General features: G+C 38.3%; 2 protein-coding genes and 8 non-coding genes across 10 annotated transcripts; all 10 read right to left on the reverse strand.

Moving 5' to 3' along the window:
• Nucleotides 1-1,119: 1,119 nt before the first annotated feature.
• Nucleotides 1,120-1,192, reverse strand: trnav-cac (transfer RNA valine (anticodon CAC)). Its single transcript has one exon. It is a non-coding gene; the product is annotated as a tRNA-Val (tRNA).
• A 142-nt stretch (nucleotides 1,193-1,334) lies between these two features.
• Nucleotides 1,335-1,406, reverse strand: trnad-guc (transfer RNA aspartic acid (anticodon GUC)). Its single transcript has one exon. It is a non-coding gene; the product is annotated as a tRNA-Asp (tRNA).
• Nucleotides 1,407-1,753: 347 nt separating this feature from the next.
• On the reverse strand, nucleotides 1,754-1,827 carry trnav-aac (transfer RNA valine (anticodon AAC)). The gene has a single exon. It is a non-coding gene; the product is annotated as a tRNA-Val (tRNA).
• A 1,450-nt stretch (nucleotides 1,828-3,277) lies between these two features.
• On the reverse strand, nucleotides 3,278-4,786 carry LOC111565225 (cornifelin homolog B-like). The gene is made up of 3 exons (XM_055017367.1): nucleotides 4,625-4,786; nucleotides 4,306-4,463; nucleotides 3,278-3,734 (listed from the first exon to the last, which is right to left on the reverse strand). The coding sequence occupies exons 1-3, from the start codon at nucleotides 4,725-4,727 to the stop codon at nucleotides 3,609-3,611; spliced, it is 387 nt and encodes a 128-aa protein (XP_054873342.1). The 5' UTR covers nucleotides 4,728-4,786; the 3' UTR covers nucleotides 3,278-3,608.
• A 2,092-nt stretch (nucleotides 4,787-6,878) lies between these two features.
• LOC111565220 (hepatitis A virus cellular receptor 1 homolog) lies at nucleotides 6,879-18,123 on the reverse strand. The gene is made up of 7 exons (XM_023265272.3): nucleotides 18,041-18,123; nucleotides 15,684-16,022; nucleotides 14,539-14,622; nucleotides 12,951-13,009; nucleotides 11,559-11,655; nucleotides 10,807-10,834; nucleotides 6,879-7,330 (listed from the first exon to the last, which is right to left on the reverse strand). Exons 1-7 carry the CDS (start codon nucleotides 18,081-18,083, stop codon nucleotides 7,201-7,203), a joined length of 780 nt encoding a protein of 259 aa, XP_023121040.2. The 5' UTR covers nucleotides 18,084-18,123; the 3' UTR covers nucleotides 6,879-7,200.
• Nucleotides 18,124-20,311: 2,188 nt separating this feature from the next.
• trnad-guc (transfer RNA aspartic acid (anticodon GUC)) lies at nucleotides 20,312-20,383 on the reverse strand. Its single transcript has one exon. It is a non-coding gene; the product is annotated as a tRNA-Asp (tRNA).
• A 1,253-nt stretch (nucleotides 20,384-21,636) lies between these two features.
• On the reverse strand, nucleotides 21,637-21,718 carry trnas-aga (transfer RNA serine (anticodon AGA)). The gene has a single exon. It is a non-coding gene; the product is annotated as a tRNA-Ser (tRNA).
• A 1,988-nt stretch (nucleotides 21,719-23,706) lies between these two features.
• On the reverse strand, nucleotides 23,707-23,788 carry trnas-aga (transfer RNA serine (anticodon AGA)). The gene has a single exon. It is a non-coding gene; the product is annotated as a tRNA-Ser (tRNA).
• Nucleotides 23,789-24,099: 311 nt separating this feature from the next.
• On the reverse strand, nucleotides 24,100-24,171 carry trnad-guc (transfer RNA aspartic acid (anticodon GUC)). Its single transcript has one exon. It is a non-coding gene; the product is annotated as a tRNA-Asp (tRNA).
• Nucleotides 24,172-24,802: 631 nt separating this feature from the next.
• On the reverse strand, nucleotides 24,803-24,884 carry trnas-aga (transfer RNA serine (anticodon AGA)). The gene has a single exon. It is a non-coding gene; the product is annotated as a tRNA-Ser (tRNA).
• Between the last annotated feature and the right edge of the window lie 2,581 nt (nucleotides 24,885-27,465).

Consider the following 27,465-nt stretch of genomic DNA (forward strand, 5'->3'; position numbering starts at 1 on the left):
TAGCTGTCAGTCCGTTCCACCGTGGTGTCTTAGATGGTTTAAGAAAGTTCCTTGAAGATGTTTCACCTCTCATCCAAGAGGCTTCTTCAGTTCTGGTGGTGGTTGATGTTGCCTCAGCTTATAACCTCTGTGAGGTGTGGTCAGTGTTATTCACATTCCGATGACCATTGCCAAGGCCCGTCTGGCTCCACAACTGTGGTCGTTGGGGAGTCAGGGAGTGACAAAGTGGGTCGTTGAAATGCGAGTTTCACCAAGCCCTCGTATGCTAATGGTGGTCGTTAGCATCGGCGAAAGACGATGTCGCAGACCACGCCCCCTGTTCAGAGATGGCTTCTCCACTTTGACATGGATGGCTTCTTTCACGCCTCTCTCAAACCATCTGTCCTCCCTGTCCAAAATCTGAACATTGGTGTCCTGAAATGAGTGTCCCTCTTCCTTGAGGTGAAGGAAGACCGCCAAATCCTGTCCTGAGGAACTGGCTCTTCTGTGTTGAGCCATTCACTTGTTAAGTGGCTGTTTGGTTTCCCCTATGTAGAGATCTGAGCATTGCTCGCTGCATTTAACTGCATACACCAGGTTGCTCTTCAGACTGTGTGGTGTGGGGTCTTTTGGGTGGACCAGTCTTTGTCTGAGAGTGTTATTTGGCTTTAAAAAGACGGGGATCTGGTGTTTGTTGAAGATTTGAAGATCCTCCTCAGTTTTTCAGACACTCCAGACACATACGGGATCACTATGTTGTTTCGCCTGTTCTTCTTCTCTTCAGTCCTCACTGGGTTGTTCTCCTTTCTGGATCTTGTGTGAGCCTTCACAAAGCTCCACTCAGGATATCCACAAGTTTTCAGTGCCCCTTTCAGGTTTTGTGTTCTTTTTCCTGGCCTTGGGTACTGGTGGGTAACTTGTCGGCCCTGTGTTGCAGGGTCCTGATGACCCCTAGCTTGTGCTCCGGTGGGTGGTGAGAGTCAAAAAGCAGGTAGTGGTCCGTGTGTGTTGGTTTCCTGTAAACCCCAACACTCAGACTTCTGTCCTCTTCTATGTGGACCTCACAATCCAAAAAGGGCAAACTGTTGTCCTTTACATCCTCTCACATTATCAGGCTAATGTTACTTCTGAGTAAAACAGTGTTTCTGCCCGGTTTCGAACCGGGGACCTTTCGCGTGTGAGGCGAACGTGATAACCACTACACTACAGAAACCGCTGGTTGGGGGTGCATTCAAGGACATCGGACAAACCTGCGATCATATCATGAGGTCAAGTTTTCAGCCTCTTTTTTTTATCACTACTGTCATTACAGAAAGTTAGACTTCTAAGAAACATAAAATTCAAAACACTTGTTACTCCCCGTCGGGGAATCGAACCCCGGTCTTCCGCGTGACAGGCGGAGATACTGTCCACTATACTAACGAGGAAGTTGGAAGATGTCATGTGACCACACTGAGCCGATCGCAGCTTCAGTGTCTACAAAAATAACTTACTCTCTGTAATGACACACTGACATGCGGGATAATTCTGGATTTATTGAAGTGCAATTTTATTTCTTAATTTGAGGTAAAGAGAGCTTTTTATGATGTATTATTTCCCATTAATCAATCTATTCTATTCTATTGTTTATACTGCTCGTACCACCATTAGTACCTTTATATGTACATTTGTCTGTATTTATATTAATTTGTGTAATTAACTAAGTGACTTAAAATGGACATTATCTGACTGACTTAACATTATTAAAAAAATATAAATGAATAAATAGATCACATGTTTCCGCCCGGTCTCGAACCGGGGACCTTTCGCGTGTTAGGCAAACGTGATAACCATTACACCACGGAAAACCTCAATTTTAAGTCATTTTTAAAGTTTTTTTTGTCATTTTGGACAACATCTTCTTTTGGACATATTTTGAATATTTTTGGATACGTTTTAAGATATTAAGCAATTTTTGATTGGTTTTAGGATATTTTTAGACAATTTTGCAGTACTGGATAAAAAAAACTATTCTGCAGATGTTGTGGGGATCACCTTGAGGAACACGTTGTAGAACATCTTCCCATAAATCATTCTCTCAATGTTCCATGGAAACAAAGGAAGAACGTTCTAAAAACCAACATTCAAAAAATGTTCTTGAGGAACGCATTATAGAACATTCTTCTCTAAGATGTTTCTACAATGATAACAAAGGAAGAACGTTCTGGATGTGACATTTTAAAAAAGTTTTCAAGAAGTTATTGAGACCTCAAAGACAAAGTTGTTTACAAGACGTTCCTGTACGGTGATATATTAACAAATGTCGAATGTTCTGCAGATGTTTTGGGGACGTTCTTGAGGCACACATTCTGGAACATTCCCCTATAAAACATTCTCATGATGTTCCATGATAACACAGGAGAACATTCTCAATAATGAGCCATTAGTCATGTGATCTGGAGTGACTATAAATCAGTCAGTTAGAACTGAAGAAGTCTCCTGGTTGAAGGTGAAACGTCTTCAAGAACCTACAAGAGAAGGTCCAGTTGGTTTCTACTGAAACTCCTACGATCACCACGACCTGGATGACTGAGAATCTCCATGGACAAACTGATTTGACGAGTGCCGTGACATTGGATGTTTATTTTTGATTCAGTTGCCTAGCAACAGTAGCAAAGAAAATTCAAAAGAAAAGCACACTTTAATCTTATATTTCTGACTATTTAACCAAACTGAAGCGGTCCAAAGTTAAAGCAGAAACAGCTCAGTGCTGGTGTGAGACAATGTGGAAAATTAAGCTTTCCACTTTATACTATTGATTTATTAGCTTTCAGACTCCCAGTATGTCTTTGATCTGCAGTGTTGCAGCTTAGATTTGGTTCGTCGCAGTGTGAAGTCGTCGCTCAGCTGAATGCTGCTGAGAAGTTTCAGTTTCCAGCTGAGTTCTACTGAAGCTCCTACGATCAAATCAGTTGTGTTTTTGTTTGAATTTTCTTTGCACATCTTGACAACCGTTCATCCTATTTCCCTGAAACTTGCTGTGCATGTTGCTGGTGACCCGAGGAAGCAAACTCTCGAGTTTAAAGCAGATTGGATGAACGGAGCCCATCTTAGGGGTCTTTTTGTGGTCCTCTGTCTGGCCTGTGGCTGCTTGTGGGTGGGGCTACTGTTGCTAAGCAACTGAATAAAAATAAACATCACATTTTTACACTCACGCTGTTGTGCTTTTTTTTTTTTTTTTAGATCCGACATGTTTTCCTTGAATCTCTTGTAGAGTGAAAAGTCAGCTGAACCCACAGAGACACAACAGAAACATTAGTGGGAAACAATAAACTTTATTTATTCTTTAACGGTTTAAACTAAAAGGAGGCAGCTGGACTTCATTTCCTTGGTTCTTAACGAATGTAAGATAAATTAAACAATTATTCAAAGTAGAAAATGAACATACTGAGACAAAAGTGCAAAACAAGTGAATAAAAAAGAAAGACATGTTTGATAAATATGAGAATAAACAGATAAAATAGTAAACAACATTATTCTGTAAACAAACAGCACAAACACTATTGATTATTGCCGTTTACTCCACAGCAGTAGCATTTGATCTGCATTTGGATGGACGGAGTTGGAGCAGTGATGTCAGAGCGATGATGTCATCGGCAGCTGATGATGTCACTCAGCATGGTGGGGATTTTCCTCTTCTTCATCTCCGTGGACATTTGACACCAAACGCAGGGAAGACAGAAGGTGGAGCACACACAGTCTCTGCACAGGGAGCCCTGAACGCACCAAAAACAAACAATAAACAAACAAACAAGCTGCCCTGAACGCACCAAAAACAAACAACGAACAAACAAAGAAACTGCCCTGAATGCACAAACAAGAAACAAACAAGCTGTCCTGAATGCACAAACAATAAACAAACAAACTGCCCTGAATGCACAAACAATAAACAAGCTGCTGTGAATGCACAAACAAGAAACAAACAAGCTGTCCTGAATGCACAAACAATAAACAAACAAACTGCCCTAAATGCACAAACAATAAACAAACAAGCTGCCCTGAATGCACAAACAATAAACAAACTGCCCTGAATGCACAAACAATAAACAAACAAGCTGCCCTGAATGCACAAACAATAAACAAACAAATAAACTGCCCTGAGCGCACAAACAACATAACTAACTAACCTGAACGCAGCACAGAGACTTCAAATTTTTATCATAAACAACGACAAACAAACAAAGAAGAACATAAACTGTTTCGAATGCAGCAAACAGAGATGATTTATTCACAAACAAACAAACAAATGAGCTGTAAACAAAGCAGGACGCAGCTTTGTGACCCTACCCTGATGCCGTAGCGCTGCCGTACAGCGGCCCTCATGGACATGGCGACGGGGGGGATGCAGCAGCTGAACACGTCCAGCAGGGGGAGACAGAGGCACTGACCGAAATCTCTGGTGGTTATACAGGCAAAGCACGGACAACACCAGAACGCAAAGCAGCCTGTAAACACAACAACGACAACAACAACACAGTGACTCACTCAGAAACCTGACACGTAAAATCGACTAATATTTGAATTGAGTTTGGTGTAACTTCACAGCTGTTTAAAAGTGGTATCTACATTTTAATTTTTTTTGGTGAGTGAAATGTGTGTTACGTACACTGCTTCATGTCGTCACAACAGCCGCAGATCCCAGACGACCAATCAGCCTCCTTGGAGGAAACTAGCATCGCCTGAGGCTGCGTCGTCACTGGCCAGCTCATCCTCCACCCAGAGCTGCTTCACTCAGTACAGCCTGATGGAAGTTAAATTAGCAACAACATGAAAATTTGCAATAATATTCCACATGTAAACTGACATTAAATTGTCAGATATTTGAATGGACTGATGTTGAACTGGCAGAAATTTGAATGGGATTTGGTGAAAATATTAATAGATATTCAGAAAATAAACCCATAATGTCCTCCATGTAGAATTAAATTAAATTGCCAGATATTTGAATGGAGTTTGGTGGAGACTATTATTAAGTCATCAGAAATAAACCTATGGTGTCTTATATGTTACCTGATTAAATTGGTTGATATTTTAATGGAGTTTGGTTGAGAATATAGTAAGGTAGCTAGAAAATTAAACTACATTGTCCTACATGAAAATATTGACAGACATTTGACAAACTAATTAAATTAGCAGATATTTGAAGGAACGTTAGTGGAAACACTTAAGTAGTCAGAATAAAAGATATATTGTGATACACATGTCAACTGATATTAAATTGGCAGATATTAAAATGAATTTGGTGGAGACCATTATTAAGTTGTGAAAAATAAACCTAGAATGTCCTACATATAAATTAATTAAATTGGCTGATGTTTGAATGGACTTTGGTGGAGACAATCGGTAGTTAGTTAGAAAATGAACCTACATTTCCCCGTGTGTAAACTAATTAAATTGACAGATATTTGAATGGAATTTGGTGGAAACACTTAAGTCAGCAGAATAAAAAATAAACCGTGCTACAAGTAAATTGATGTTAAATTAGCAGATATTTGAATGGACTTTGGTGAAAATATTATTAAGTATTCAGAAAATAAAGCTGTATTGTCCAAAATGTAAACTAATTAAATTAGCAGATACTTGAATGGACTTTGGTGTGGATTCTCAGTTGCTGCTCAGAAAACACATTAAAGTCACGACAGCTACGTTCCTTTAAGGTTACAGGAAAACGTTTCATAACATCACAGGTGCCTGAACAAACAACTGTTGAGAACTAAACAAACAAAGCAAAACAAAACAAAACAAAAGTCTGCTGAGGTTGAAACCTGTAAATAAGTTCAGGTCCTGTTTCTATAAAAACACAAAAAGTGACTAAAACCACAGAAGAAGAAGAGACAGGTGGTGCTCTTACCTGTGTCGTGTGTGACTGCTGTGATTGGAAGGTTTCTGATGAACCTGATAAACGCGTTCGGCTGGATGGTTTCATGCTGTCGCTGCTCGCTGACTCACCTGACAGAGTTTTTCCTCGGCTTTTCCTCAATCCTCAGATTCTCCACACAGAAAACACTCCAGTAATTATCATGTTTCATTATAAACCTTAACAAGAAGCACTGAAACATTTTATTCTGTAAATTTTTTTTGTCTTTGGACAGTTTTATTCTGTGTTTGTGATGTTTGTTTATTAGTTTAAATAATTTCACATCTCAGTTTTTCCACTTTTATCTAACATACTTTATCATCTTTCTTTCTCAGGACAAAAACACGTCTGTTTGATCGCGTTTCTTTAAGAAGCTACAGTTCAACCGTCGGCCACCAGGTGGAGCCAACAGCTCACCTTTCTTTCTCAGGTTATTCACACCCACAAGCGCAGATTTGAACATTTTGCGATGAAAAAACAAAGCCGTAAAGACACAAATTGTGACAGAAAAAAAGAGTTTGATGCTCAATATTTCCACACAGAGGTTTTTAAAAAACAAGAAGTTTTAGTCCTTTCAGCAGCTTCTAAAACGTTGTTTCTGGGGCACAATTGAAAAATGTATTCATGAAAATGCCCTGTAGAGAGATAGAATTCGAATTTACAGCTTTAGAAGAACCTTTTTAGGTGCAAACGTTATTTTGATGGGCTGCGTTGACATAATTATGTTGCCTCAACTAAACATTGTGTGTGATTTAATCTCAATTTTCTGTGTTAATTCATTTAAATTTAAGTCCCCTTTTAAAAATCTTCCAAATTAAAAATTTGTGTTTGCAATTACGTGAATAAAGTACATATCACTTTAAAAATACACAAATTGGAACAACCTAAGATTTGTGCTGCCACTCATTAAGTAATGAAAACTTCTCCTAATTTCAATCCGTTTGTTGGTTGAACAAAAGGTAAATATAACAGGATATGTAGTAAATATATTAGAAGATTGATGTAAACTGTTCGATTTTAGTTTTATTAAATTAAATCCTGAGAAATACATGAAATGATTCCTGTAAAGAGTCTCCAGAATGGTGCTCTGTCCTGCACGATTTGGGGAAAAATACAAAATGGCAGCTTCCAGAACTCAGCATGGGGACGATTTAAAAACAAAAGCTCTCTGATTGGACGACTCCCACAGCAGTGCTCTCTGGGATTTGTAGTTGACTTCTCTCCCGAAGTTCTGCTCATTTTCACAGTTCGTTCTGACTTTCGTGTCCACGTTTACGGCTCGAGGACCACAGCTCGCCGTGGTCCCGCCTCCAGGGGGCGGAGCTTCAGGGACAGTACTCGTAGTCGCCTCCGTCGATCTGGTAGATGTTCTCCACCGTCGAGCCTCGACTGTGGAGCTGCAACGTGGACGACGACGGACTGAACTGGTCCAAACTGCTGATCTGCTGCTGAGGCCTGAGACACAGAACCAACACGGAGACTTAATGAACATGTGATGGAACGTTCTGAGAAAGTTCTGCAAAGTTCTACTGATACTGTCAGCAGGAAGTTTTCTTTTAGTTCCCTGAATGTTTTTATTGAATCCTGGATGACTAAAGATGTTCTAAAAATGTCTGGTGATGACATTGTTAGGCCGTTACACTTAATGTTCTCAAGACTGAATGTTCCACTGAGAACATTCTACTTTTGTTATCACGTAACACTGTGGAACATTGTGGGAATGTTTTATAAATTCTTTAATGGGTTCTTGCAATGTCCTCAGAACATTGCAGGCAGAATGTTTCAGCTTTGTTATTATATCACACCACAGGAACGTCTTATGAAGAACGTTTTGTCATCTAAGGTCTCGATAACATCTTGAAAACATGAATGTTGCTTTGAGAACGTTCTCCTTTTGTTATCATGGATCATTGTGAGAATGTTTTGTAGAAGAATGTTCTATAATGTGTTTCCTCAACAACATCCCTAAAACATCTACAGAACATTGCAGGTAGAATGTTCCACCATTGTCTAAGGGTCATAAAAAGAACGTTCTCTAATGTGTTCCCTCAACAAAAACATAAAATGTTGTACCTTCAGTATATCATATTACAGAAACGTTTTAAAACTTGCTTTACAGAGAACATCTGGAAAACATTTTTTGAATGTTGGTTTGAGAACGTTCCTCTTTTGTTATCACGGAACATTGTGAGAATGTTTTATAGAAAAATGTTCTACATTGTGTTCCTCAACAACATCTCCAAAACATCCTTAGAACATTGCAGGAACAATGTTCCAGCTTTTTAAATATTACAGTACAGGAGCATTTTGTAAAGAACTTTCTGCCATCTGAGGACTCAAAAACATATTGAAAACATTGTTTGAATGTTAGTTTCAGAATGTTCTTCCATTGGTATCATTTTGGAAACATCTTATAGAAGAACGTTCTATAATGTGTTCCTTAACACCATCATCAAAACATCTTCAGAACATCGCAGCCAGAACGTTCCACCTTTGTTAATATATCACAATACAGAAACATTTCGTAAAGAACTTTCTGTCATTTTCTCTCGATAACATCTGCTGAACATTTTTTGAATGTTCTTCCTTTGTTTTCATTGTGGAAACGTCTTATAGAAACAGTTCTATAATGTGTTCCCTCAACTAAAAAGCAAAATGTTTCACTTTTATCATATCACATAACAGAAACGTTCTAAAAGGTTCTGTATAAAAACATTCTGTCATCTGAGGCCACAGTCACATCTGGAGAACATTTTTTGAATGTTGGTCTGAGAAAGTTTTTCCTTTGTTATCATGTTTTATAGAAGAACGTTTTACACTGTGTTCCCCAAGAATGTTCCTAAAACATCCTCAGAACGTTGGAGGTGGAACGTTCCACCTTTGTTAACATATCACAGTACAGGAACGTCTTGTAGAAATCATCTAAGGTCTCGACAACATCTTGAAAACATTGTTTGAATGTTGGTTTCAGAACATTCTTTCTATGTTATCATGGAACATTGTGAGAACATCTTATAGATTCTATAATGTGGTACTTCAACAACATCTGAAAATATCCTCAGAACATTACAGCCGCAACGTTCGAGCTTTATTCCTAGATCGCATTACAGGAACGTCTTCTAGAAATCGTCTGAGGACTCGATAATGTCCAGAAAACATTTTAAATGTTACTTGGAGAATGTTCCTCCTTTGTCGTTGTGGGAACGTTCTCTATCAGCCGAGAAGAAGACTGATTTAGATAATAAACCATTTTTAGTTGTATTTGAGATAAAATAATTTTTAAAAATGAGCATTAACCGATCGGGTCAGTTGGGTTCTTTGAATGTAAAAGCATCTAACCTTTTAAAACAGTTTGGGAACAAACCTCAAAGCTTCAGTTTAAACCAGATGAGTCTTTAAAGGTCACCTCGAGTCGCTCTGAGCCTCGGTTGGACTGATTCCTGGTTAACCAGCATCAGCGCTCATGAGTCGACGGTTCCGTTTCTCACGTTTAAACTTTGACATTTTCAGAAGTTTCTCGTCAGCTGGATGACGAATGCAGTGGAAGGTTTGATCTCCTCACTTCAAAGTTTCTGTTTCTGCTAAAAGGAAACCTGCAGAAAAGACCTGCAGCCTCAAGACACTTTCTAAGAACTTTTAATCAGGTAGGAATGAAACTGTGGAGACTTCAGGTCGACTCAGGTGTCACTCCTAAAGAACTAAGCAGTAAAAATTTGTCATAATCTGATTTTGTTCACAAAAGACCCTTTTAGAGAAGGTTGATGCGTCACGAATGTGCTGCTCGGCTGCTGTTCAACTGAAACCTGTCATGTGGTTTGTGGTTTTGGAGGTCTTCTCTCATTGCTGAGTTTCAGTCTGAACAGTCGCCGGAGCTGCGATGAAGATGAAGACGACGAATCGAAGATTTGCAGGCTGAGAAAGTTTACAAAGATGATCCGTCAGCAAACCTAAAAACGCTACGAAAACTGCCTGAAGGGAATTTATTCCAGAAAAGGACTGAAGCTCACGATTATCCTCACTGGTGATTTATCTGGCATTTGATTAATTGATATTTTGGTTTATAAAATGCAAGAAAAATGGCAAAAAAGATTATTTTTTACTCTCAGATGTTTTCTGGATCAATCAATTAGTTGCTTAGTCTATAAAATGGTGAGAAATGGGGTTTCCCAAAGGTGGCGAATGTCTTGTTTTTGTCCACAACCCCACTGATCATTTCTCTAGAAGATTCTCCACTCCATAAACTACAAAAACCTCCAACTGAATGTCAAACAACAACAAATCTGACAGAAATTCATCCTGATTCTAAAGTTCTCTGGAGGTGACCAAATCAGAGCTAAAAATCAGGTTTAATTAATACGTTCTCAGTCTGGCTTAAAGCTTTAAACTTTTGAGAATGAAGTCTGGTTTGATTAAAGTTTTGTTGTTTGGTCTCTAAAATGGTGAAAGGTGTGTTTTTTTTTGTTCACAACACAAAGATATTCTGTTTAATGTTACAGAGAAGGGAAGAAACCAGAAAATATTCTCCTTTAAGAGGCTACAATCATTGAGTTTAGACCTTTTTTCTTATATATATTATATATTTCTAATATAATGCTGTAAAATGCAGAATGTTTGAAATGTGGTGGAGAAGAAGTCAAAAGTGATTTAAACTGGTGATCCATAATGGACAGTAAAAATGTAAATATATTCATCAGGCTCTATTTAAAGGTTAATTAATTGAGAAAACAACTCAAATAAGACAAGGTAAACTGAAATTAACACACTTAAATGTTAATTATAGTAGAATTTGACAATTCTAAGAGTCTGGAATGAGAAAAATTAGACCTCTGATTCTTTAAAAATTCCTCAAACTGCTGATTATTTTCGTAGTTGACAACTAATCGATTGATTAAAGCGTGAAGAAGAAGTTAAAATGTGGACGAGTCACTCACATTTTGTTGAGTCGCTTCCATCTTCTGGCTGCAGAGACACAAAAACATCAGGAGGAGCATTAACAAAGAGAGAAGTTTACTGTTTAGAGTTGCTTTAAATCACATTTAGGAGGTTTTAAACAGAGAAAAATTAGAATCAACGAAGCAAGATGATGAGTTATTGTGTGTAAAAGCAGCAACAACAAACCTGCAGCTATTTTGACAACTAATCACTTCATCTTGACTTTTTGTACCATAAATATTGCACGATATTTTACACGTTTTATCTGTACAGACTCTTTGTATATTTAATATTTGTTTATCTTAGCTTGTGTGAGCAGATGCTAGTGAGTTCTAACAAGGGCCTTTGGATTCTTGCAGCTTTTAACAACAAAACTGCAGATTTGCTGCTTTTTTTAAAAAAATATATAAAGTGACATTTGGAGGTTTTTGGCATTTGACAAACTTCATCTCACATCTGGGCAAGTTTCAAAATTTTGTACAAATACATGCAAAAACTTGTAAACAGAAACAAAATTGAACCTGCTTAACACATGCTAAAAAATTACATTTTTATGGCTCAGCAGTAATAATAAAATACTTTATAAATGGAGATGAAGTCATGTTTGTTCTCTGCAGTCTGACCTGGTTAATGGTTCAGTTGTATTCAAGTATAATAAACTCCCACAGCCAGTGAACGCCTCACATGACGACGGCTGAATATGGTCGGGCTGAAAGTAAAGTGAACAGGCTGGTTTTTATCTTTGACTCACTGATAAAGACGAGTCCGCTGGCAGTGAGCAGAACCACGATCCCGAACAGAACACACACCAGAATCACCGTCAAACTGCTGCTTTCCTTTTCCTGAGGCTTTGAAATAAAGAAAAAGGTTTTGGAGTTCAGTTGCAGTTGCTGCTTAAACTCGTAGCATTTCACGTTGCTTCATCCTCCTGTAAAACTGGACTTGCAGCTGCAGCGTTTGGCAGGTGAGCAATCATACCACAAACTAATTTAAAATCCCACAAAACTTGCTGTTTCATATGCCACTGAGCTGTAGGAATGCTATTCTTATTGTGCCCAAGTTACAAGGTAATTAAGTGACACATAGGTCTTTGTCATGGTGCCCTTTTGAGATATGCTGTTAGATATATCATCTAGATTGGTGGAATGTTATTCTTATTGCACCCAAGTAAACATTTGACAAATGGTTGGAGGTCATTAGGTGTCATAGACGTCTTTGTCATGGTGTCCCTTCACTAGCTAAACTCCCATAATGCTCTCTGGAAGATAAGAAATACAACAAAAATGTGGCTGAAAAACACTAATTTTACCTTTTTCAGCATTTCCACAATATCTGATGGTTTTGACAAAATGCTTGAACATGTACACTACTGTTCGAAAGTTAGAGTTAACCCAGAAAATTTCATGTTTTCCATGAAAATTCACACCTTTATTCATGTGCTAACAAAATTGCACAAGAGTTTTTTAATCATCAGTTAGCCTTTCAGCACCATTAGCTAACACAATGTAGCATTAGAACACAGGAGTGATGGTTGCTGGAAATGTTCCTCTGTATCCCTATGGAGATATTCCGTTAAAAATCAATCAAGTTAGAAGGTAATGAAGTGTCACAGAGGTCTTTGTCATGGTGCCCCCTTTACTAGCTAAACTCCCACCATGCTCTCTGGGAAGATAAGAAATACTGAAGAAAATGTGGCTGAATGACCCCAATTTTACTTTGTTTATCATTATCTTATCTTATCTTATCTTATCTTATCTTATCTTATCTTATCTTATCTTATCTTATCTTATCTTATCTTATCTTATCTTATCTTATCTTATCACATGGCAGACCCATGTTTGCTTCTGAGATTCCAAGATTTAGCCTCTCTAACCCACAGATAGCACAAAAAAAGCATTATTGCATAGAATTAATCTTTAAAACTATCAGTACTTGGACAGAAAGGCATATTTTGGGTGGAATAATCTTTCAAAACCACAAGTCGTGCACCATGGCGATCATCCAATCCCGTAGATGGCACTATTGCAAAAAAGACCCCAAAAAGACAATGTTGAAAGAACTGTGGTCCTGAAACTGCAGCCTGCTCTTGTGTTTGTCCTTGTTTCTCTGATATTAACTCAACCCGTTAATTTGTTCATCTCACCTCGTTGCTGCTGACGCTGCTGGACGAGGACATCAGGCGTCCTGTAGATGTCATGTGACCTGCAGGATGAGGAAGTGAAAGCAGATGTTTTTAGGACGGCTGAGTCAACAGCCTGACATCATGACTCAGATTTATCCGAACACAGCAGCCACTGATCTTTATGTCAAATCTGACTCAGAACGGATCAGATTTCTGCTGGATTGAAGCGTAGAAGTGTGCATGTGAATCTGAATGTGCGATGACTAATAAAGTTTTTCCACAGAAACGCATCATCACTTTGGTTTCTCTATACATTTACTGACTCTGAGGCTTCATTAGTTACATTGAATCTAAACTCTCCATTCACAAGCCTGTATTTATAGGAAAGTCTTCATTCTGTACTTTATTTACAGTTTTTGTGCACTGACTGTTATTGTTTTAGCTATAAATAAAGCAAAAAAACAATCAAATTAATGCTTCAATTATCAGTTGAAAGAAATTAGGTGAAAATTGTGACTTGCAACACCAATAACTTTCTTATTACCCATATATTTGGTCAGAAGTCTTTGTCATGGTACCCCTTTATTAGCTAAACTCCCACAATGCTCTGTGAAAGATAAGAAATACAAAACGTATGGCTGAATGACACTAATTTTATTCTGTTTCATGATCTTTTTCACAATATCTGATAATTTGGACAAAATCTCTGATCTCATGTTTATATAGACAGCCATGACTTTGACTCTAAAGTCTTGATTTTGAAGAAGTCATAATTTAAATTTGGTGTCATACCATATTTATACAGAAAAACCTGATTATATAAAGTCAAAATTTACATTATTAAGTTATGAAAAACATAATAATGTCAATTATTAGAAATCAGATCAAACTTATGACTCAAAAATGTCTGAATTTGTAATAAGTCAGTTTTGACCCAGTATTTGATCATTTCTGCGTGATTTGTAGTTTTAAAGTAAAAAAAAGTCACAATTTAATTTAAGTTTGTTATGATTTTTAAAGAAAAGAATGTTAATACACAAGGTCATAATTTCAAAAATATCCTCTATTATGTCACTAACAATAAGAAATATGATCAAAATTATGACATAAATATTAATTATAAGAAATTAGATCAAAATTATGATTCATGATGCAAATATTTGTCTTAGCATTCCAGATTTATATAGCATATTTATTTAAAATTTATTTCACTATATCTTGCAAATTTGAAGTAGCACTTCATCATTTTAACTGGGAATCTTTTAAAATATACATCTTTAAACAGAAAAGAGACATTATTACATGAAGTAACAATTTAGAAATTACACTGTTATGTTACTAAAAATAAAATATACAATCAAAACAATGGATTAATTATAAATTATAGAAAGCTATGCCAAAATGTGTCTGTTAGTCAGATTTTTTTTTTACAAATTCTTTCATCATTTCTGTGAATCTTACAAGCTATAGTTTGGAAAATACATTATTTTACTAAAAATAAAACGTTGCACCAATCAGATTGCATTGTGGGCGGGACACTGCTGACATCACTTTTAAAATTAATTCTTTCGGGAATATAAAAAACACTGAAAATGCTGGAAATCCTGACCTGGGCTACCTTCACTCTGATTGGTTGGTGTCGACTCTGTGGTCATCTCTGCTGCTGTCCATGTGGTCGTGGTCACATGTGAAGCTAAAAATGAAGTATTAACACAACATGAACACACAACATGTAACATCAGAGACTCAATCTGCCTCAAGTCAATCATCTGATAATGAAACTAAACTTCATGTTGTTAATATAAAGCACTGGTTTAAATAGTGAGTTCCTAAATTGACTCTCAGTCTGCAGAAATTTAGTTTTACACACCAGCTAGTTAGCACCATCCAAAGTTAGAACCACCTGCCAGTTAACACCACCTTCTAGTTAGCACCATTCAGAGTTAGAACCACCTGCTAGTTAACACCACCTGCTAGTTAGCACCATTCAGAGTTAGCACCACTTGCTTGTTAGCACCACCTGCTAGTTAGCACTATTCAGTTAGCACCACTTGCTAGTTATCGCCTCCTGCTAGATACCATCATCCAGAGTTAGCTCCACCTGCTAGTTAGCACCATTAAGGGTTAGCAAAACCTGCTAGTTAGCACTTCCTGCTAGCTGGCATCAGCCAAGCTTAGCACCACCCAGAGTTAGAACCATTCAGATTTAGCATCACCTGCTAGTTAACACCATTCAGAGTTAACGCCACTTGCTAGTTAGCACCTCCTGCTAGTTACCACCATTCAAAGTTAGCAAGAGCTGCTAGTTAACACTTCCTGTTAATTGGCACCATCCAGAGTTAGCACCATCCAGTGTTAGCACAACCTGCTAATTAGCACCACCTGCCAGCTAGCACCATCTATTGTTAGCACCATCTGCTAGTTATCACTACCTGCTAGTTAGCACCACCTGCTAGTTAGCACCATCCAGAGTTAGCAACACCAGCTAGTTAGCATCTCCTGCTAGTTAGGCACCACCTGCTAGATAGCACCTCATGCTAGTTGGCACCATCAAGAATTAATTTTAGGGAAACTGTATTGCAAATATGTTGCAAATATGGCCTGAAAATCGAACAAAAACTTAAAAAAAAAAAAAAAGTTTTAGTTCTCATGACTGAAACGAACATAGAATCAGTTAGTAGGCCGAAAGTACAAACGTACACATACAAACATCTGGTGTAACAAATATGTGAAATGGATTTGCTTGCTTCTTACCTCTAACGGTCAGATCAAAGTGATGTTTTTGATCATTGAACCATCCAGGTATGTCCACCCGGCATCCATAGCGTCCAGCATCGTCCTCTGTCAGGTTCAGTATCGTCAGAGAAACGTCGCCTTGGTCCAGTCGTCCCATCAGCTGATACCTGCTGGAAACTCTGCTCACTTTATTTCCATCTGTGGAGATCAGCTGGTTGTTGCACATACCCTGACTTGGTATGTCTCCTTGATTCCAACAAACCGGCAGAGCTCCGTAGTATTTTCTGTCATACCTACAGGTGAAGGTGATGTTCTCACCTGTTTGACCGTCAACTCTGCTGCTGAGACATCCAGAGGCTGAGGACAGAAAGACAGGAAGCTAAAATCCAACCTGAGTTTAAGTTCTGCTGCTTTTCATCGTGTCCCACAATCTCTGATTTTAATCTGTTTTTAAAGCTTCTTGTGGTTTTATTCGTCATTTTAAAAGACAGAACACGCTTTCTCCTCCTGACCTCCTCAGAATCAGCTGATTATTTATCTCCAATAATCTTAGTATATTCAATGAAGTCATGTCATTTCCAGAGTTACAGACCGTTGAAGTACAGAGACGATGTTTGAAATTCCATCATTTCTGAGTCTCAGAAATTCATCAGTCAGCAGATAGAAACATGATATGAGTAAAAACACACCTGAGTTCTGTTAAAAGCTGACAGTTTTTACATCCATTCAGGTGTCACAGTCTAAAAGCTAAATCTGTTATTTTTTCATTTTCTCTACAACCAACTTTGAGCATTATGGGATGTATCATAGTTTCATGTCACAAAGAGACAAAACTCCCCCAAAGATGCCTAAAACTATCAAAACCTGGTACTAAATGATAAAAATGAAACACAAAACAAGAGAAATGTGACACAAAACGTCAAAAGCGAGAAGCAAAAATGACTAAAATGACAAACAAAATGACCAGTGAGAAAAAAATGTGAAAAGCAAGACTCAAAATGACCAAACTAATCATTTTAGGTGTCACTATCTAAACACTAAACATAGTTTCTGTTCATTTCCTCTATGACCAACTTTGAGCACCAGTATTATGGGATGTATCATAGTTTGACAGCAGCTTAAGTGATGTAGAATGAACACAAAAGTTCTGGGTAAACTTTCAAGGTTCGTATCAGCATGTTGGCAGGTGGTTGGTCAGAACTATTAGAGACGATTAAAGGAACATTTTTATACGCACTGGAAACCAGGATCAATGTGTATTTTCTAATATTTTAACATTTGTGAATTTACAGTAGTTTCTGGCTGAGAAATGGAGAAACAACTTTGATGTTCACAAGTTTTTCCATAATAGTTTAGACAAATCACACAAACTATATTCCCAGATTGATTTTAATTAAATAAATAGAAATTAAATAGAATTAGAATTATTAGAAAAGCAACAGAACATTTCAACTCACTCCTGTGTACTTTAAGGGTCTCTAACTCTGAAAACATTCATAGTATGAAGGTAAAACTCTGCATGGCTTCATTAAAAACTCTAAAGTTGATTTTTTTTTTCAGATGTTGATTTTAAATTAACAAAACTTGAGAAAAGACGTCGAGTCGAGTCATTGATCGTGGATTTTCCTGCTTAGAGGAACTTTTCTTTTTTTCAGGTCTGACTGAAAAACAACAGCTCCAAAATAATGAAAAACAGAGACTAAAAATAGAAAATCCATTTTTTTAAAACCAGTTTAGTGAGTTGGAGTTTCATTTACTTTGACATATTGTTTAGAAATAACAGGAAAATGCAGTTTTCTGTCAAATAAGGTAAGAGATTTAAAGCCTTTACTGTCCTCTCCTGTTCTGAGATGGAAAAACCTCCTGGCTGACCCTCACTTTTCTCTCGGTTTTTATTTTTGGATCCGTTTTTTTCTCTCACAGACGAGTCTTTTAGTGGTTCCTGTTTCTGCTCAAGTTTCACACAGCAATAAAAACCTTGAAGATTTCATAATAACATCAATCTGAAACCCACAACATCATGGTTCAGCGGAGAGATAATATCTGTCATCAAGCCAATTGGGCGTTTGCAGCTGCAGCTTTCTTGTTCTCAGTTATTCTGACGCCTTGACAGATAAAATCTTATCACTTAAATCTAAATATAAGGCTAATAAATGAGTCTCTGTCAGCCAGCTGCACGTCGAAAAGAACATAAAAAGAACAAACGCTTTATCAGTATGAATAAAAGTGAAGTTGTGCCTGTTTTTTTCTTGATTTAAACAACTTTACACAATTGATTGAAAAATTAAACCCCAAAGTGAGGCAAACAAGGAAAGAAAAAGACTAATTAAAATGATAAAAAGGTAAATGAAAGGGTGTTTTCAGAGTAAAAGTACCTGTGAGGAGCGTGAGCAGCAGCACAATCTTCATGACGAACATCGACTGACTGACTTCACAGCTGCAACAAAAATAAGAAGAAAACCACAGCTCATGTGAGGGAGGAACTGCTGAACCAAACACCAGCAGGAGGAGGAAACTTCAGCATCGTTCAGTTAGTGTAGATGTGGAACTGTGACCTGACATTTAGTGTTTCAGCATCAGGAAACCACAGAGTTATTACTGACCACAGTGAGGCCGTCATTACCAGATGCTAAGACAAGTTTTCTCAGAGACTTCTCAGTTTCACTGTTTAATTCTCAAGATATCCTTAATTCCCCTCATTCATCTTATCCATGTTGTCCTTTGGAGACTCTTAAATTGAGTTTGAATGAGTCAGAATGATGCTGATGTCTCAAACTGGAAGTCAAAATACGGATAAAAACATCTTGAATTGGAGTTTTGACTCAACGAAAATGGCAACACAGAAATTTCAAAGGTACGACGGGGCTGCGAACACACACAGTAAGCTGTTTAAGAGCAAACCGAGGCTGAAGTTCTTCTACATAGCAACCACCTGGTTCTGATGATTAGTTCCTGCCCTCTTCAGGAAGGATACTCTCTCTGCACCTGAGAATCAACACATCTAGAGTGTCCAGTCTTATAATACGTGTCCACAGGGGTGTTTTTTTCTCACATGGAAATGCACCACATCTGATTATCACCTGCTCAGTGGGCCACTAGATGGTCACATGACCGCTGCTTGAGCTTCAGTCCGGTAGAAACGTCGGACCAACATGGTGGCTTGGTCACAAAATTACTCTCTTATTACGAAAAAATAAATATTTGTCAAAGCATCTGAGGTGAAAAATAAGCTGCCAAATCTGTCCTTGTTTTTATTCAACGACAGCTAGTTTAGACATTTTACGAAGGTTTCACGATGCGTCAGACCTCCACTCCCTAACCCTAAACGTAGCTCGAAACGCAACCAGCATCTAACACGGTCTAACACACAGACAATGAATGGGAGGCAAGAAACTGAGGGATCCTGTGGACACGTACCTTTACTTAACAGCCACCGCAACCAGACAGAACCACTAAGATCCACTATAAAGACCTTAGCAACCATCAAGCAACACTACAGTGATGGTTGGTGAGTTTCTTTACATTAAAAATTGAATAAAAAAATATGAATTCTGAATTAAGATTGTATATTATGAGGTTACGTGAGAAAAAAATCTAAATTGCGGATAATTATTTTCCTAAATATTTTCTTTTTTCGTTGTTTAGTTCTAAACTGCACATCTATACCTCAGATTCCACTGGCATGTCGGCTGTTCTTAAGGATGAAGTCACATCATAATGACAGAATGCACTACAATTTTAAAAATAAGGGAACTATTTGGCTAAGTCATGCCACCACATTGCCCAGATGCTTTTAGGTCAGCACATGATTTGATTTCCTGTTTTCAACACTTTTTTTATCGGCTTCCTGCGTCTGAAACTCCAGACTCTAAGTTTCACTTCATTAATTTATCTTCAAAAGGTTGAAAGAGGACAGCTGAGCTCTTCACTGCAAACAACATCTGCAGCTTGGAGACAAATATATAAATATCTGACAAATAGTTTAAAAGTTCAGAGCTGCCACAAAGACAATGCAGTAAATTTTGCTGTCTATAGTTGATTTCAATATAACCTAGATTAGAGCAAAGTCTGCTGTAGTCTGAAGGCTGCAGTACCATTCCTGACCACAACATGTAGGTCTATAGACGAGTGGCGCTGTTTTAAAGTTTTGGCAAATGATAAAAATGATAAAGCTGACATAAATACACTTCCTGTTTTTGAAGTTATCATTTTTGTAGCAGGTATTTTTTTCTTGAAATCGCTAAGACCGAAATAAAACGGGCATTGTTGAAGCTTTAATGTCCCACTTGATATTAAACAGAGAGAAACTGATATATTAACAAAGTCTTTATGCATTTTTATCTAAAATTCTGACTTTTAACTTCACCAGAAACAAAGATGTCACATGCAGAAGTTAACTTATCACTTCAGGAATATTTATTGATAATTATAAATTTTTTTAATAAGATACATTGTATCTTATAACATGGCCAATAAGTGTTCATTGGTATTAGTAGATTTATTTCTAGGACTTTATTAAAAACATAGAAAAATCAGGTAGTAAACAGGTTTTACTGGCCGGCAGGTTCTGTTTTAGAGAGACGTTGAAGTTACATATTTATTAGTAGACTGATTTGTAGGACAGATAAAACTCAAAACACTTGCTACTCCCCGTCGGGGAATCGAACCCCGGTCTTCCGCGTGACAGGCGGAGATACTGTCCACTATACTAACGAGGAAGTCGAAGGACGTCATGTGACCACACTGAGCCCATCGCAGCTTCAGGGTCTCCAGTCATTCTATGGGTGTAATACTAACGGGATTTTGGGGGCGCTGTTTGACCACTTTGCATGAGAACACAGCAGTTTGAGGAAGTTAATTCTGAGCTGTTTCTCTCTCTTTTTTTAAAAAAATGACTTACTCTGTAATAACACACTGACAGACGGGATAATTGAGGATTTATTTAAGTGTGATTTTGTAATTTGGGGTGACATTTGTCTATATTTATATTAATTTGTGAAATTGAGTCAGTTAAAATGTACATTGTCTGACTAACGTTACGTCAAAAAAACAGAACAAAAACAACAAAAAAAAAGAAACATGTTTCCAGCCGGTCTCCAACCAGGCACCTTTCGCGTGTTAGGCATACAGTGGAAAAAAGTTTTGGACATCCCATACGTTTGCATGTATATGGCGTTAAGAATCACTCTTAGGTCTTCAGGTGTAATTTCTTTTAGTACAGTCACAGCCAAAATACGAAACAAATCCTAAAAAATGTCTTTAAAAACTTAAAATTGATTGGTTCCATAAACACAAGAAACTTTGATTATTGGGTCATTTTGGTAGAATTTTGTTGGTTTTTCTTGCAAACAAAAAAAATGTCATTTGTATTTGTTTGTGTCTCTCTAATGCAGCCAAACCTTTTGAAACACAAAAAAGATTTTTCCACAAATATTTCATGAGAATATTTGAGATTGTGTACAATTTTAAGGGTGTCCGAAATCTTTTTTCCACCAGTGCATGTGATAACCACTACACTACGGAAATCAGTGGCCAGTGGTGCATTCAAGGACAGGGGACAAACCTGTGATTACATGGTTTGATCTAAAAGTGGTTCATGTTTTCAACAAGCAAATGAAAGTTTCAAGGTAAATCATGCAAAGCTACTCATTTAAAAACTCAGTAAACTGGTTATAACTTGATATGTTGTAAGCTGGCTAATGTTAGCACCTTTTAGGTTAGGGTGAGTTACCTGAGGTCAGAAGTCACAGTCCTGACTGAGGTTCTCTGTGTTCTCCTTCATGTTCCTCAGGTGTCGGCCAGAGAGTCGCCACTCAGACAGTGAGGAGGGTCGATGGAGCGCTGAGTCCTTGTTGAACTACCAGAGGAGGATCAGCTGAACACACAACTTTGGTGCTGTCTTTTTTTTCAGCTGTAAGTTTGTGGTGCTCGTGACCTAATTCCTGATTTGCTGCATTCCAAAAGATTCCCACGTTGTCGGCAGGATTCGAACCTGCGCGGGGAGACCCCAATGGATTTCTAGTCCATCGCCTTAACCACTCGGCCACGACAACACATGCAGAAGTTTGTTTGCTTCTGTTATTCATTAAATGCTGTCAGATGGCAAAAACCTTTTTTAGCCCACACACAAGAGCAGAAAAAAATGTTATTTGGGTAGAATAAGCCTTTCATCCTATCTGTACTTGGACCAAAAGTGACATTTTGGTGGAATAATCCTGCAAAACCAGAAAACGTGCACTGTGGCAACCATCCAAACCCATAGGTGGCGCTGTTGGGGGAAAAAATAGGATCATAGAAACTGCAGCAAAGTATGTTGAATTGTGGTTGCCTTAATTTCAAATCTACGCACATGATAAGTTGTTAGAGCAGGCTGAGACTGAAATTCTGCTCAGTTTTGACCAGCAAGGCTCTGTCTTAGAGAAAAGCTGAAGTTATATATTTATTAGTACATATATTTGTAGGACATCTAAAAAATTAAACCCTCCATATTCTCCGTCGGGGAATCAAACCTCAGTGTTCTGCATGCGAGGCGAAGATACTATCCACTGCACTAATGAGGAAGTCGGAGGCTGTCATGTGACCACATTGAGCCAATCACAGCTTCAGTGTCTCCAGTCATTCTATGGGTGGAATATATTTTTGGCCTCTAAAGGGTTTTTTTCTGAGGTGAGTTTTTTCTTTATTTTTAAAGATAACTTACTCTCTGTAATAATGCACTGACAGGTGGGATCATTCTGGATTTATTTAAGTGTAATTTTATTTTTAATTTGGGGTAAACAGAGTTTGTTATGATTCATTATTTTCCATTAATAATCACCTCACTGATTCATCTGTTCTGATATTTATCTGTGTTTATGTTAATATCTGTGTGTTTCAACTGTGAAATTATCTATTTGTCTATTATTACTGATTAAGATTAATATTTTTAACTCTGTTGATGTACATGTGTTGTTTTTTGTAATTATTGCTCCATAATGTGCACTCTGGACTTCTAACTGGGTCTCTGATCACTGTTCATACTATTTCTACTGTATATGTACTGCATATATCTCATATTGTTTATACTGATCGTACCACCATTAGTACCTTTATATGTACATTTGTCTGTGTTTATATCCATTTGTGAAATCAACTAAGTGAGTTAAAATGTACATTATCTGACTAAGCGTGAGCAGCAGGACGATCTTCATGACGAACATCAACCGACTGACTTCACAGCTGCAACACAAATAAGAAGAAAACCACAGCTCATGTGAGAGAAGATCTGCTGAACCAAACACCAGCAGGAGGAGGAAACTTCAACACGTTCGGTTAGTGCTGATGTGAGATTGTGATCTGTCTATTATTACCAACTACCTCACAGGCCGCCCACAGTGTGTGAGACTTCAGGACGTTACAGCAGACACCATCGTGAGCAGGACGGGGGCGCTACAGGGGACGGTCCTGTCTCCCTTCCTGTTCACACTCTACACCTCAGACTTCAGGTTCTGGTCACAGTCCTGCCACCTGCAGAAGTTTCCAGACGACTCTGCCATTGTGGGCTGCATTACCAGGGACCATGTGGCCGAGTACAGGAGTGTGGTGGACAGGTTCATGGAGTGGTGTGGACTGAACCACCAGGGTCTTCAGTGAATGTTTTCTTTTTACAGAAGGAACTTACTCCATACACACAGGCAAAAAAAACCCCAGCTCAATCCAATCCTATCAGTGGCCAAAAATATACCCTTGGTTTGATCTAAAGGTGGTTCATGTTTTCATCAAGAAATTCAATGATTCAAGGTAAATCATGCAAAGCTGCTCATTTAAAAACTCATTAAACTGGTTAAGTTGAATGTTGTAAGCTGGCTAATGTTAGCACCTTCAGGTTAGCATTAGGGTGAGTTACCTGAAGTCAGAGGTCACAGTCCTGACTGAGGGTCAATGGAGCGCTGAGTCCTTGTTGAACTACCAGAGGAGGTCCAACTGAACACATAACTTTGGTTCTGTCTTTTTTTCAGCTCGTGACCTAATTCCTGATTTGCTGCATTCCAAAAGATTCCCACGTTGTCGGCAGGATTCGAACCTGCGCGGGGAGACCCCAATGGATTTCTAGTCCATCGCCTTAACCACTCGGCCACAACAACACATACAGAATCCTGTTAAATTGTTTGTGCTTATTTCTTGTACTGAAACTAAATGTGCTTCTGATCAGTTAAAATAAAAGAAAAAATCTAATGAACAGTGTTTCCGGCCAGTTTCGAACCGGGGACATTTCAGGTGTGAGGCGAACGTGATAACCACTACAATACAGAAACCGGTGGCTGATGATGCATTCAAGGACATCAGACAAAGCTGTGGTCACATCATAAGGTCAAGTTTTTAATCTATTTTTTATCACTACTGTCATTACAGAAAGTTAGACTTCTAAGAAACATAAAATTCAAAACACTTGTTACTCCCCGTCAGGGAATCGAACCCCGGTCTTCCGCGTGACAGGCGGAGATACTGTCCACTATACTAACGAGGAAGCTGAAAGATGTTATGTGACCACAATGAGCCGATGGCAGTTTAAGTGTATTCGGTGACTTTTTGTAAAGAAGGAACTAACTCTATACACACACACACACACAAAAACCCTCAGCCCAATCCGATCCTATCAGTGGCCAAAAATATATCCTTGGTTTGATCTAAAGGTGGTTCACGTTTTCATCAAGAAATTGAATGATTCAAGGTAAATCATACAAAGCTACTCATTTAAAAACTCAGTAAACTGGTTGTAAGTTGTTTTAGAGCAAACCGAAGCCGAAGTTCTTCTAAATTTTGACCACCAGGCTCTGATGTTTAGTTCCCGTCCCCTTCAAATTACAGGACAGAAAAGCGCCAAATCATCATTTCTTCAAATAACAACGGCTCAGTGCAGCTGACAGATGAGGAGCTACAACTCTGATTGTTAGTGAGGTCAGAGGTCAGAGTCCTGACTGCAGGAGAAACAAGCTTTTACTGAGGTTCTCCTGAGGACTCATGAGCGCTGAGTCCTTGTTGAACTACCAGAGGAGGATCAGCTGAACACACAACTTCAGTTCTGTCTTTTTTTTCAGCTGTAAGTTTGTGGTGCTCGTGACCTAATTCCTGATTTGCTGCATTCCAAAATATTCCCACGTTGTCGGCAGGATTCGAACCTGCGCGGGGAGACCCCAATGGATTTCTAGTCCATCGCCTTAACCACTCGGCCACGACAACACATGCAGAAGTTTGTTTTTAAACCCAGAGAGGCTCCTGGTGAGCTGCTCATGCTGTAAAAACTCAAAGATCCTGAAATTACAGCACAGAAATGCATCAAATCATTATTTCTCACAAGCTGCATCAACAGATGGTTTGTAGATTAGGACTGAAGATTCAAGACTTTTATTTGACACATGCTCATATAGTACAGGAAGTGAAACCATGATCAGCACTACACTATGAAAACTGATGAATTGTGGTGCGTTCAAGGACATAGGAAAAATCTGTGAGCATATAGTTGTACAAAATTAAAGTTACAAAAGTTTGGCTCAAATTTTCAACACGCAAGCGAATGTTTCCAGGTAAAACAGATAAAGACAATCACTTAAAACTGAATAAACTGGTTGTAGCGTGATCTGTTGTAAGCTAGCTAATGTTAGCACCTTCAGTCTAGCTAATGTTGGCACCTTCAGTCTAGCTAATGCTAGCACCTTCAGTCTAGCTAATGTAAGCACATTCAGGTTAGCTAATGTTAGTATAATCAGGTTAGCTAATGATAGCACATCTTCAAACTGATTTTCACAGGTTGTGGATCATTTGCCTTTTATACTTGTGTCTCAGTTTGATTATATTTGTGGTTATTTCTTGTAATAAAACTAAATGTGCTTCTTATAAGTTTATTACTGTTTTTTGCATTTTACTTATTTATATATGTTTTTAAAAATATCACTTTAAAACAGAAATTTATTTGTTGCCCTTTTAGAAAAGTGTACAAAGAGAAGATGAAGGTGCTGAAAATATTCTTACATATGAATATCAATAATAATAATGAAGCCAATGTCAGGGAATTAAACCTGATTAACATCACAATATAACACTATCTAAGGATTGTTATTTATGTTCTGTTGAACCATCACAGGAGGCAGGGAGTGATTATGTACTTCACCAGACTAATGTTACTGATGAGGAAAACAGCGTTTCTGCTTGGTTTTGAACAAAGGACCTTTTGCATGTTAGGAGAACATGATAACCACTACACTACAGAAACTGGTGGTTGGTGAGAGTCGACAGTGAGAAGTTAAGTAAACAGAAACAACAGAACCCTTGCAATGTCCAGTTGAGTCAAATCATCATGATGTTGCTCTCGGTCAAGGATATTCTACACTCTGCTAATATTGTGTGGAGAGATATGTAGCAAATACAAGCTGCATTTTCAGGAACTTTGACCATGATTGCCAGGTGAAGTCTGTTCCTCAGTCACTGTTGACACTAGTGACCATGATCCTCAATGGTTCTAATATTAAGTATCAATTGGATGTTGGTGCTGATGTGACACAAGCAACATTTAATATCGCCCACCTGCTTCAGTTTAATAGTTGTTCACGTCGACGAGCTCAAAGTAGCAGTGTGCGTCACAGCAAAGAGAGAGAGACTCCACTTCCAGTATATGTAGGACTGACAACCTATGCCAGAACACATAAGCATGAACTGGTGGAGACGCTATTTGAGCTTGGACTCTCCATCTCCTACGACCGAGTGCTTGCAATCTCCACAACAGTTGGCAACAGTGTCTGTGAGCAGTACCACTGAGACCAAGCTGTTTGTCCTCCTAATCAGTGTCACAGATTATTCCCTACGGCTGCTGTCGATAACATTGATCATTATCTGAGTGCAGCTACATCCATGGATTCTTTCCATGGCACAGGGATATCACTATTCCAGCATCTTAGACCTGAGAATCATGGAACCTGTTCTATTCAGTGATATGATCATACTAGTACTTTAATGGACATAAACAAGGCTCATCAAGAGATGTTCACAGAGAAAGGACGAACCATGGATGGCATTCCTCCAACCAAGTCAGCTTTGTTGCAGCATATCAAGAGAGCTGTATACCAGGGTGGTTACTGTTGGGGAAATACTTTAAATGCCACAAGTGCAAGTGTTTCCGCCTCAAAATTGCACATGCATGAAACTAAAAGTACAATGATTTAGCAATGTTTTTCATGGATTATTTGACCCTGAAAACATTTTCTGGTGTATTTGGCTGATACAAGTTTTTGGTGCTCGTGATCTAATTCCTGATTTTCTGCATTCCAAGATAATCCCACTTTGTAAGCAGAATTCCAACCTGCGCGGGGAGACCCCAATGGATTTGTAGTCCATCTCCTTAACCACTCGGCCACGACAGCCCATACGAAGGTTTGTTTTTTAACCCAGAGAAGCTCAGTGTTTCCGCCCAGTTTCAAACTGGAGACCTTTCGCATGTGAGACGAACACGATAACCACTACACCACAGAAACCAGTGGCTGCTGATGCGTTCAGCGACGTCAGACAAACCTCCGATCATATCATGAAGTCAAGTTTTTGATATATTTTTTATCACTACTGTCATGACAGAAAGTTAGAATTCGAAGAAACATCAAAGTCAGACACTCCTTACTCCCCGTTGGGGAAACGAACCTCCGTCTTCTGCGTAACAGGCAGAGATACCGTCCACTATACTAACAATACTTTACTATACTGCTTTTTTCTGCTGTAACTTTGTGGTGCTCGTAACCTAATTCCTGATTTTCTGCATTCTCAAAGATTCCCACGT

The sequence above is a fragment of the Amphiprion ocellaris genome, chromosome 14, assembly GCF_022539595.1.
Source record: "Amphiprion ocellaris isolate individual 3 ecotype Okinawa chromosome 14, ASM2253959v1, whole genome shotgun sequence".
Taxonomy (NCBI): Eukaryota; Metazoa; Chordata; class Actinopteri; family Pomacentridae; genus Amphiprion; species Amphiprion ocellaris.

Excerpts from the sequence above, each read along its gene's own strand:
- LOC111565225 (XM_055017367.1), bottom strand. The coding sequence starts at position 4,727 with ATGAGCTGGCCAGTGACGACGCAGCCTCAGGCGATGCTAGTTTCCTCC. Across the intron at positions 4,464-4,624 it reads TTGTGACGACATGAAGCAGT|GCTGCTTTGCGTTCTGGTGT; the intron begins GTACGTAACACA and ends TTGTGTTTACAG. Across the intron at positions 3,735-4,305 it reads GGCAGCGCTACGGCATCAGG|GGCTCCCTGTGCAGAGACTG; the intron begins GTAGGGTCACAA and ends TGGTGCGTTCAG.
- LOC111565220 (XM_023265272.3), bottom strand. The coding sequence starts at position 18,083 with ATGTTCGTCATGAAGATTGTGCTGCTGCTCACGCTCCTCACAG. Across the intron at positions 10,835-11,558 it reads CAGCGGACTCGTCTTTATCA|CCAGAAGATGGAAGCGACTC; the intron begins GTGAGTCAAAGA and ends GTGTCTCTGCAG. Across the intron at positions 7,331-10,806 it reads TGGAAGCGACTCAACAAAAT|GCCTCAGCAGCAGATCAGCA; the intron begins GTGAGTGACTCG and ends TCTGTGTCTCAG.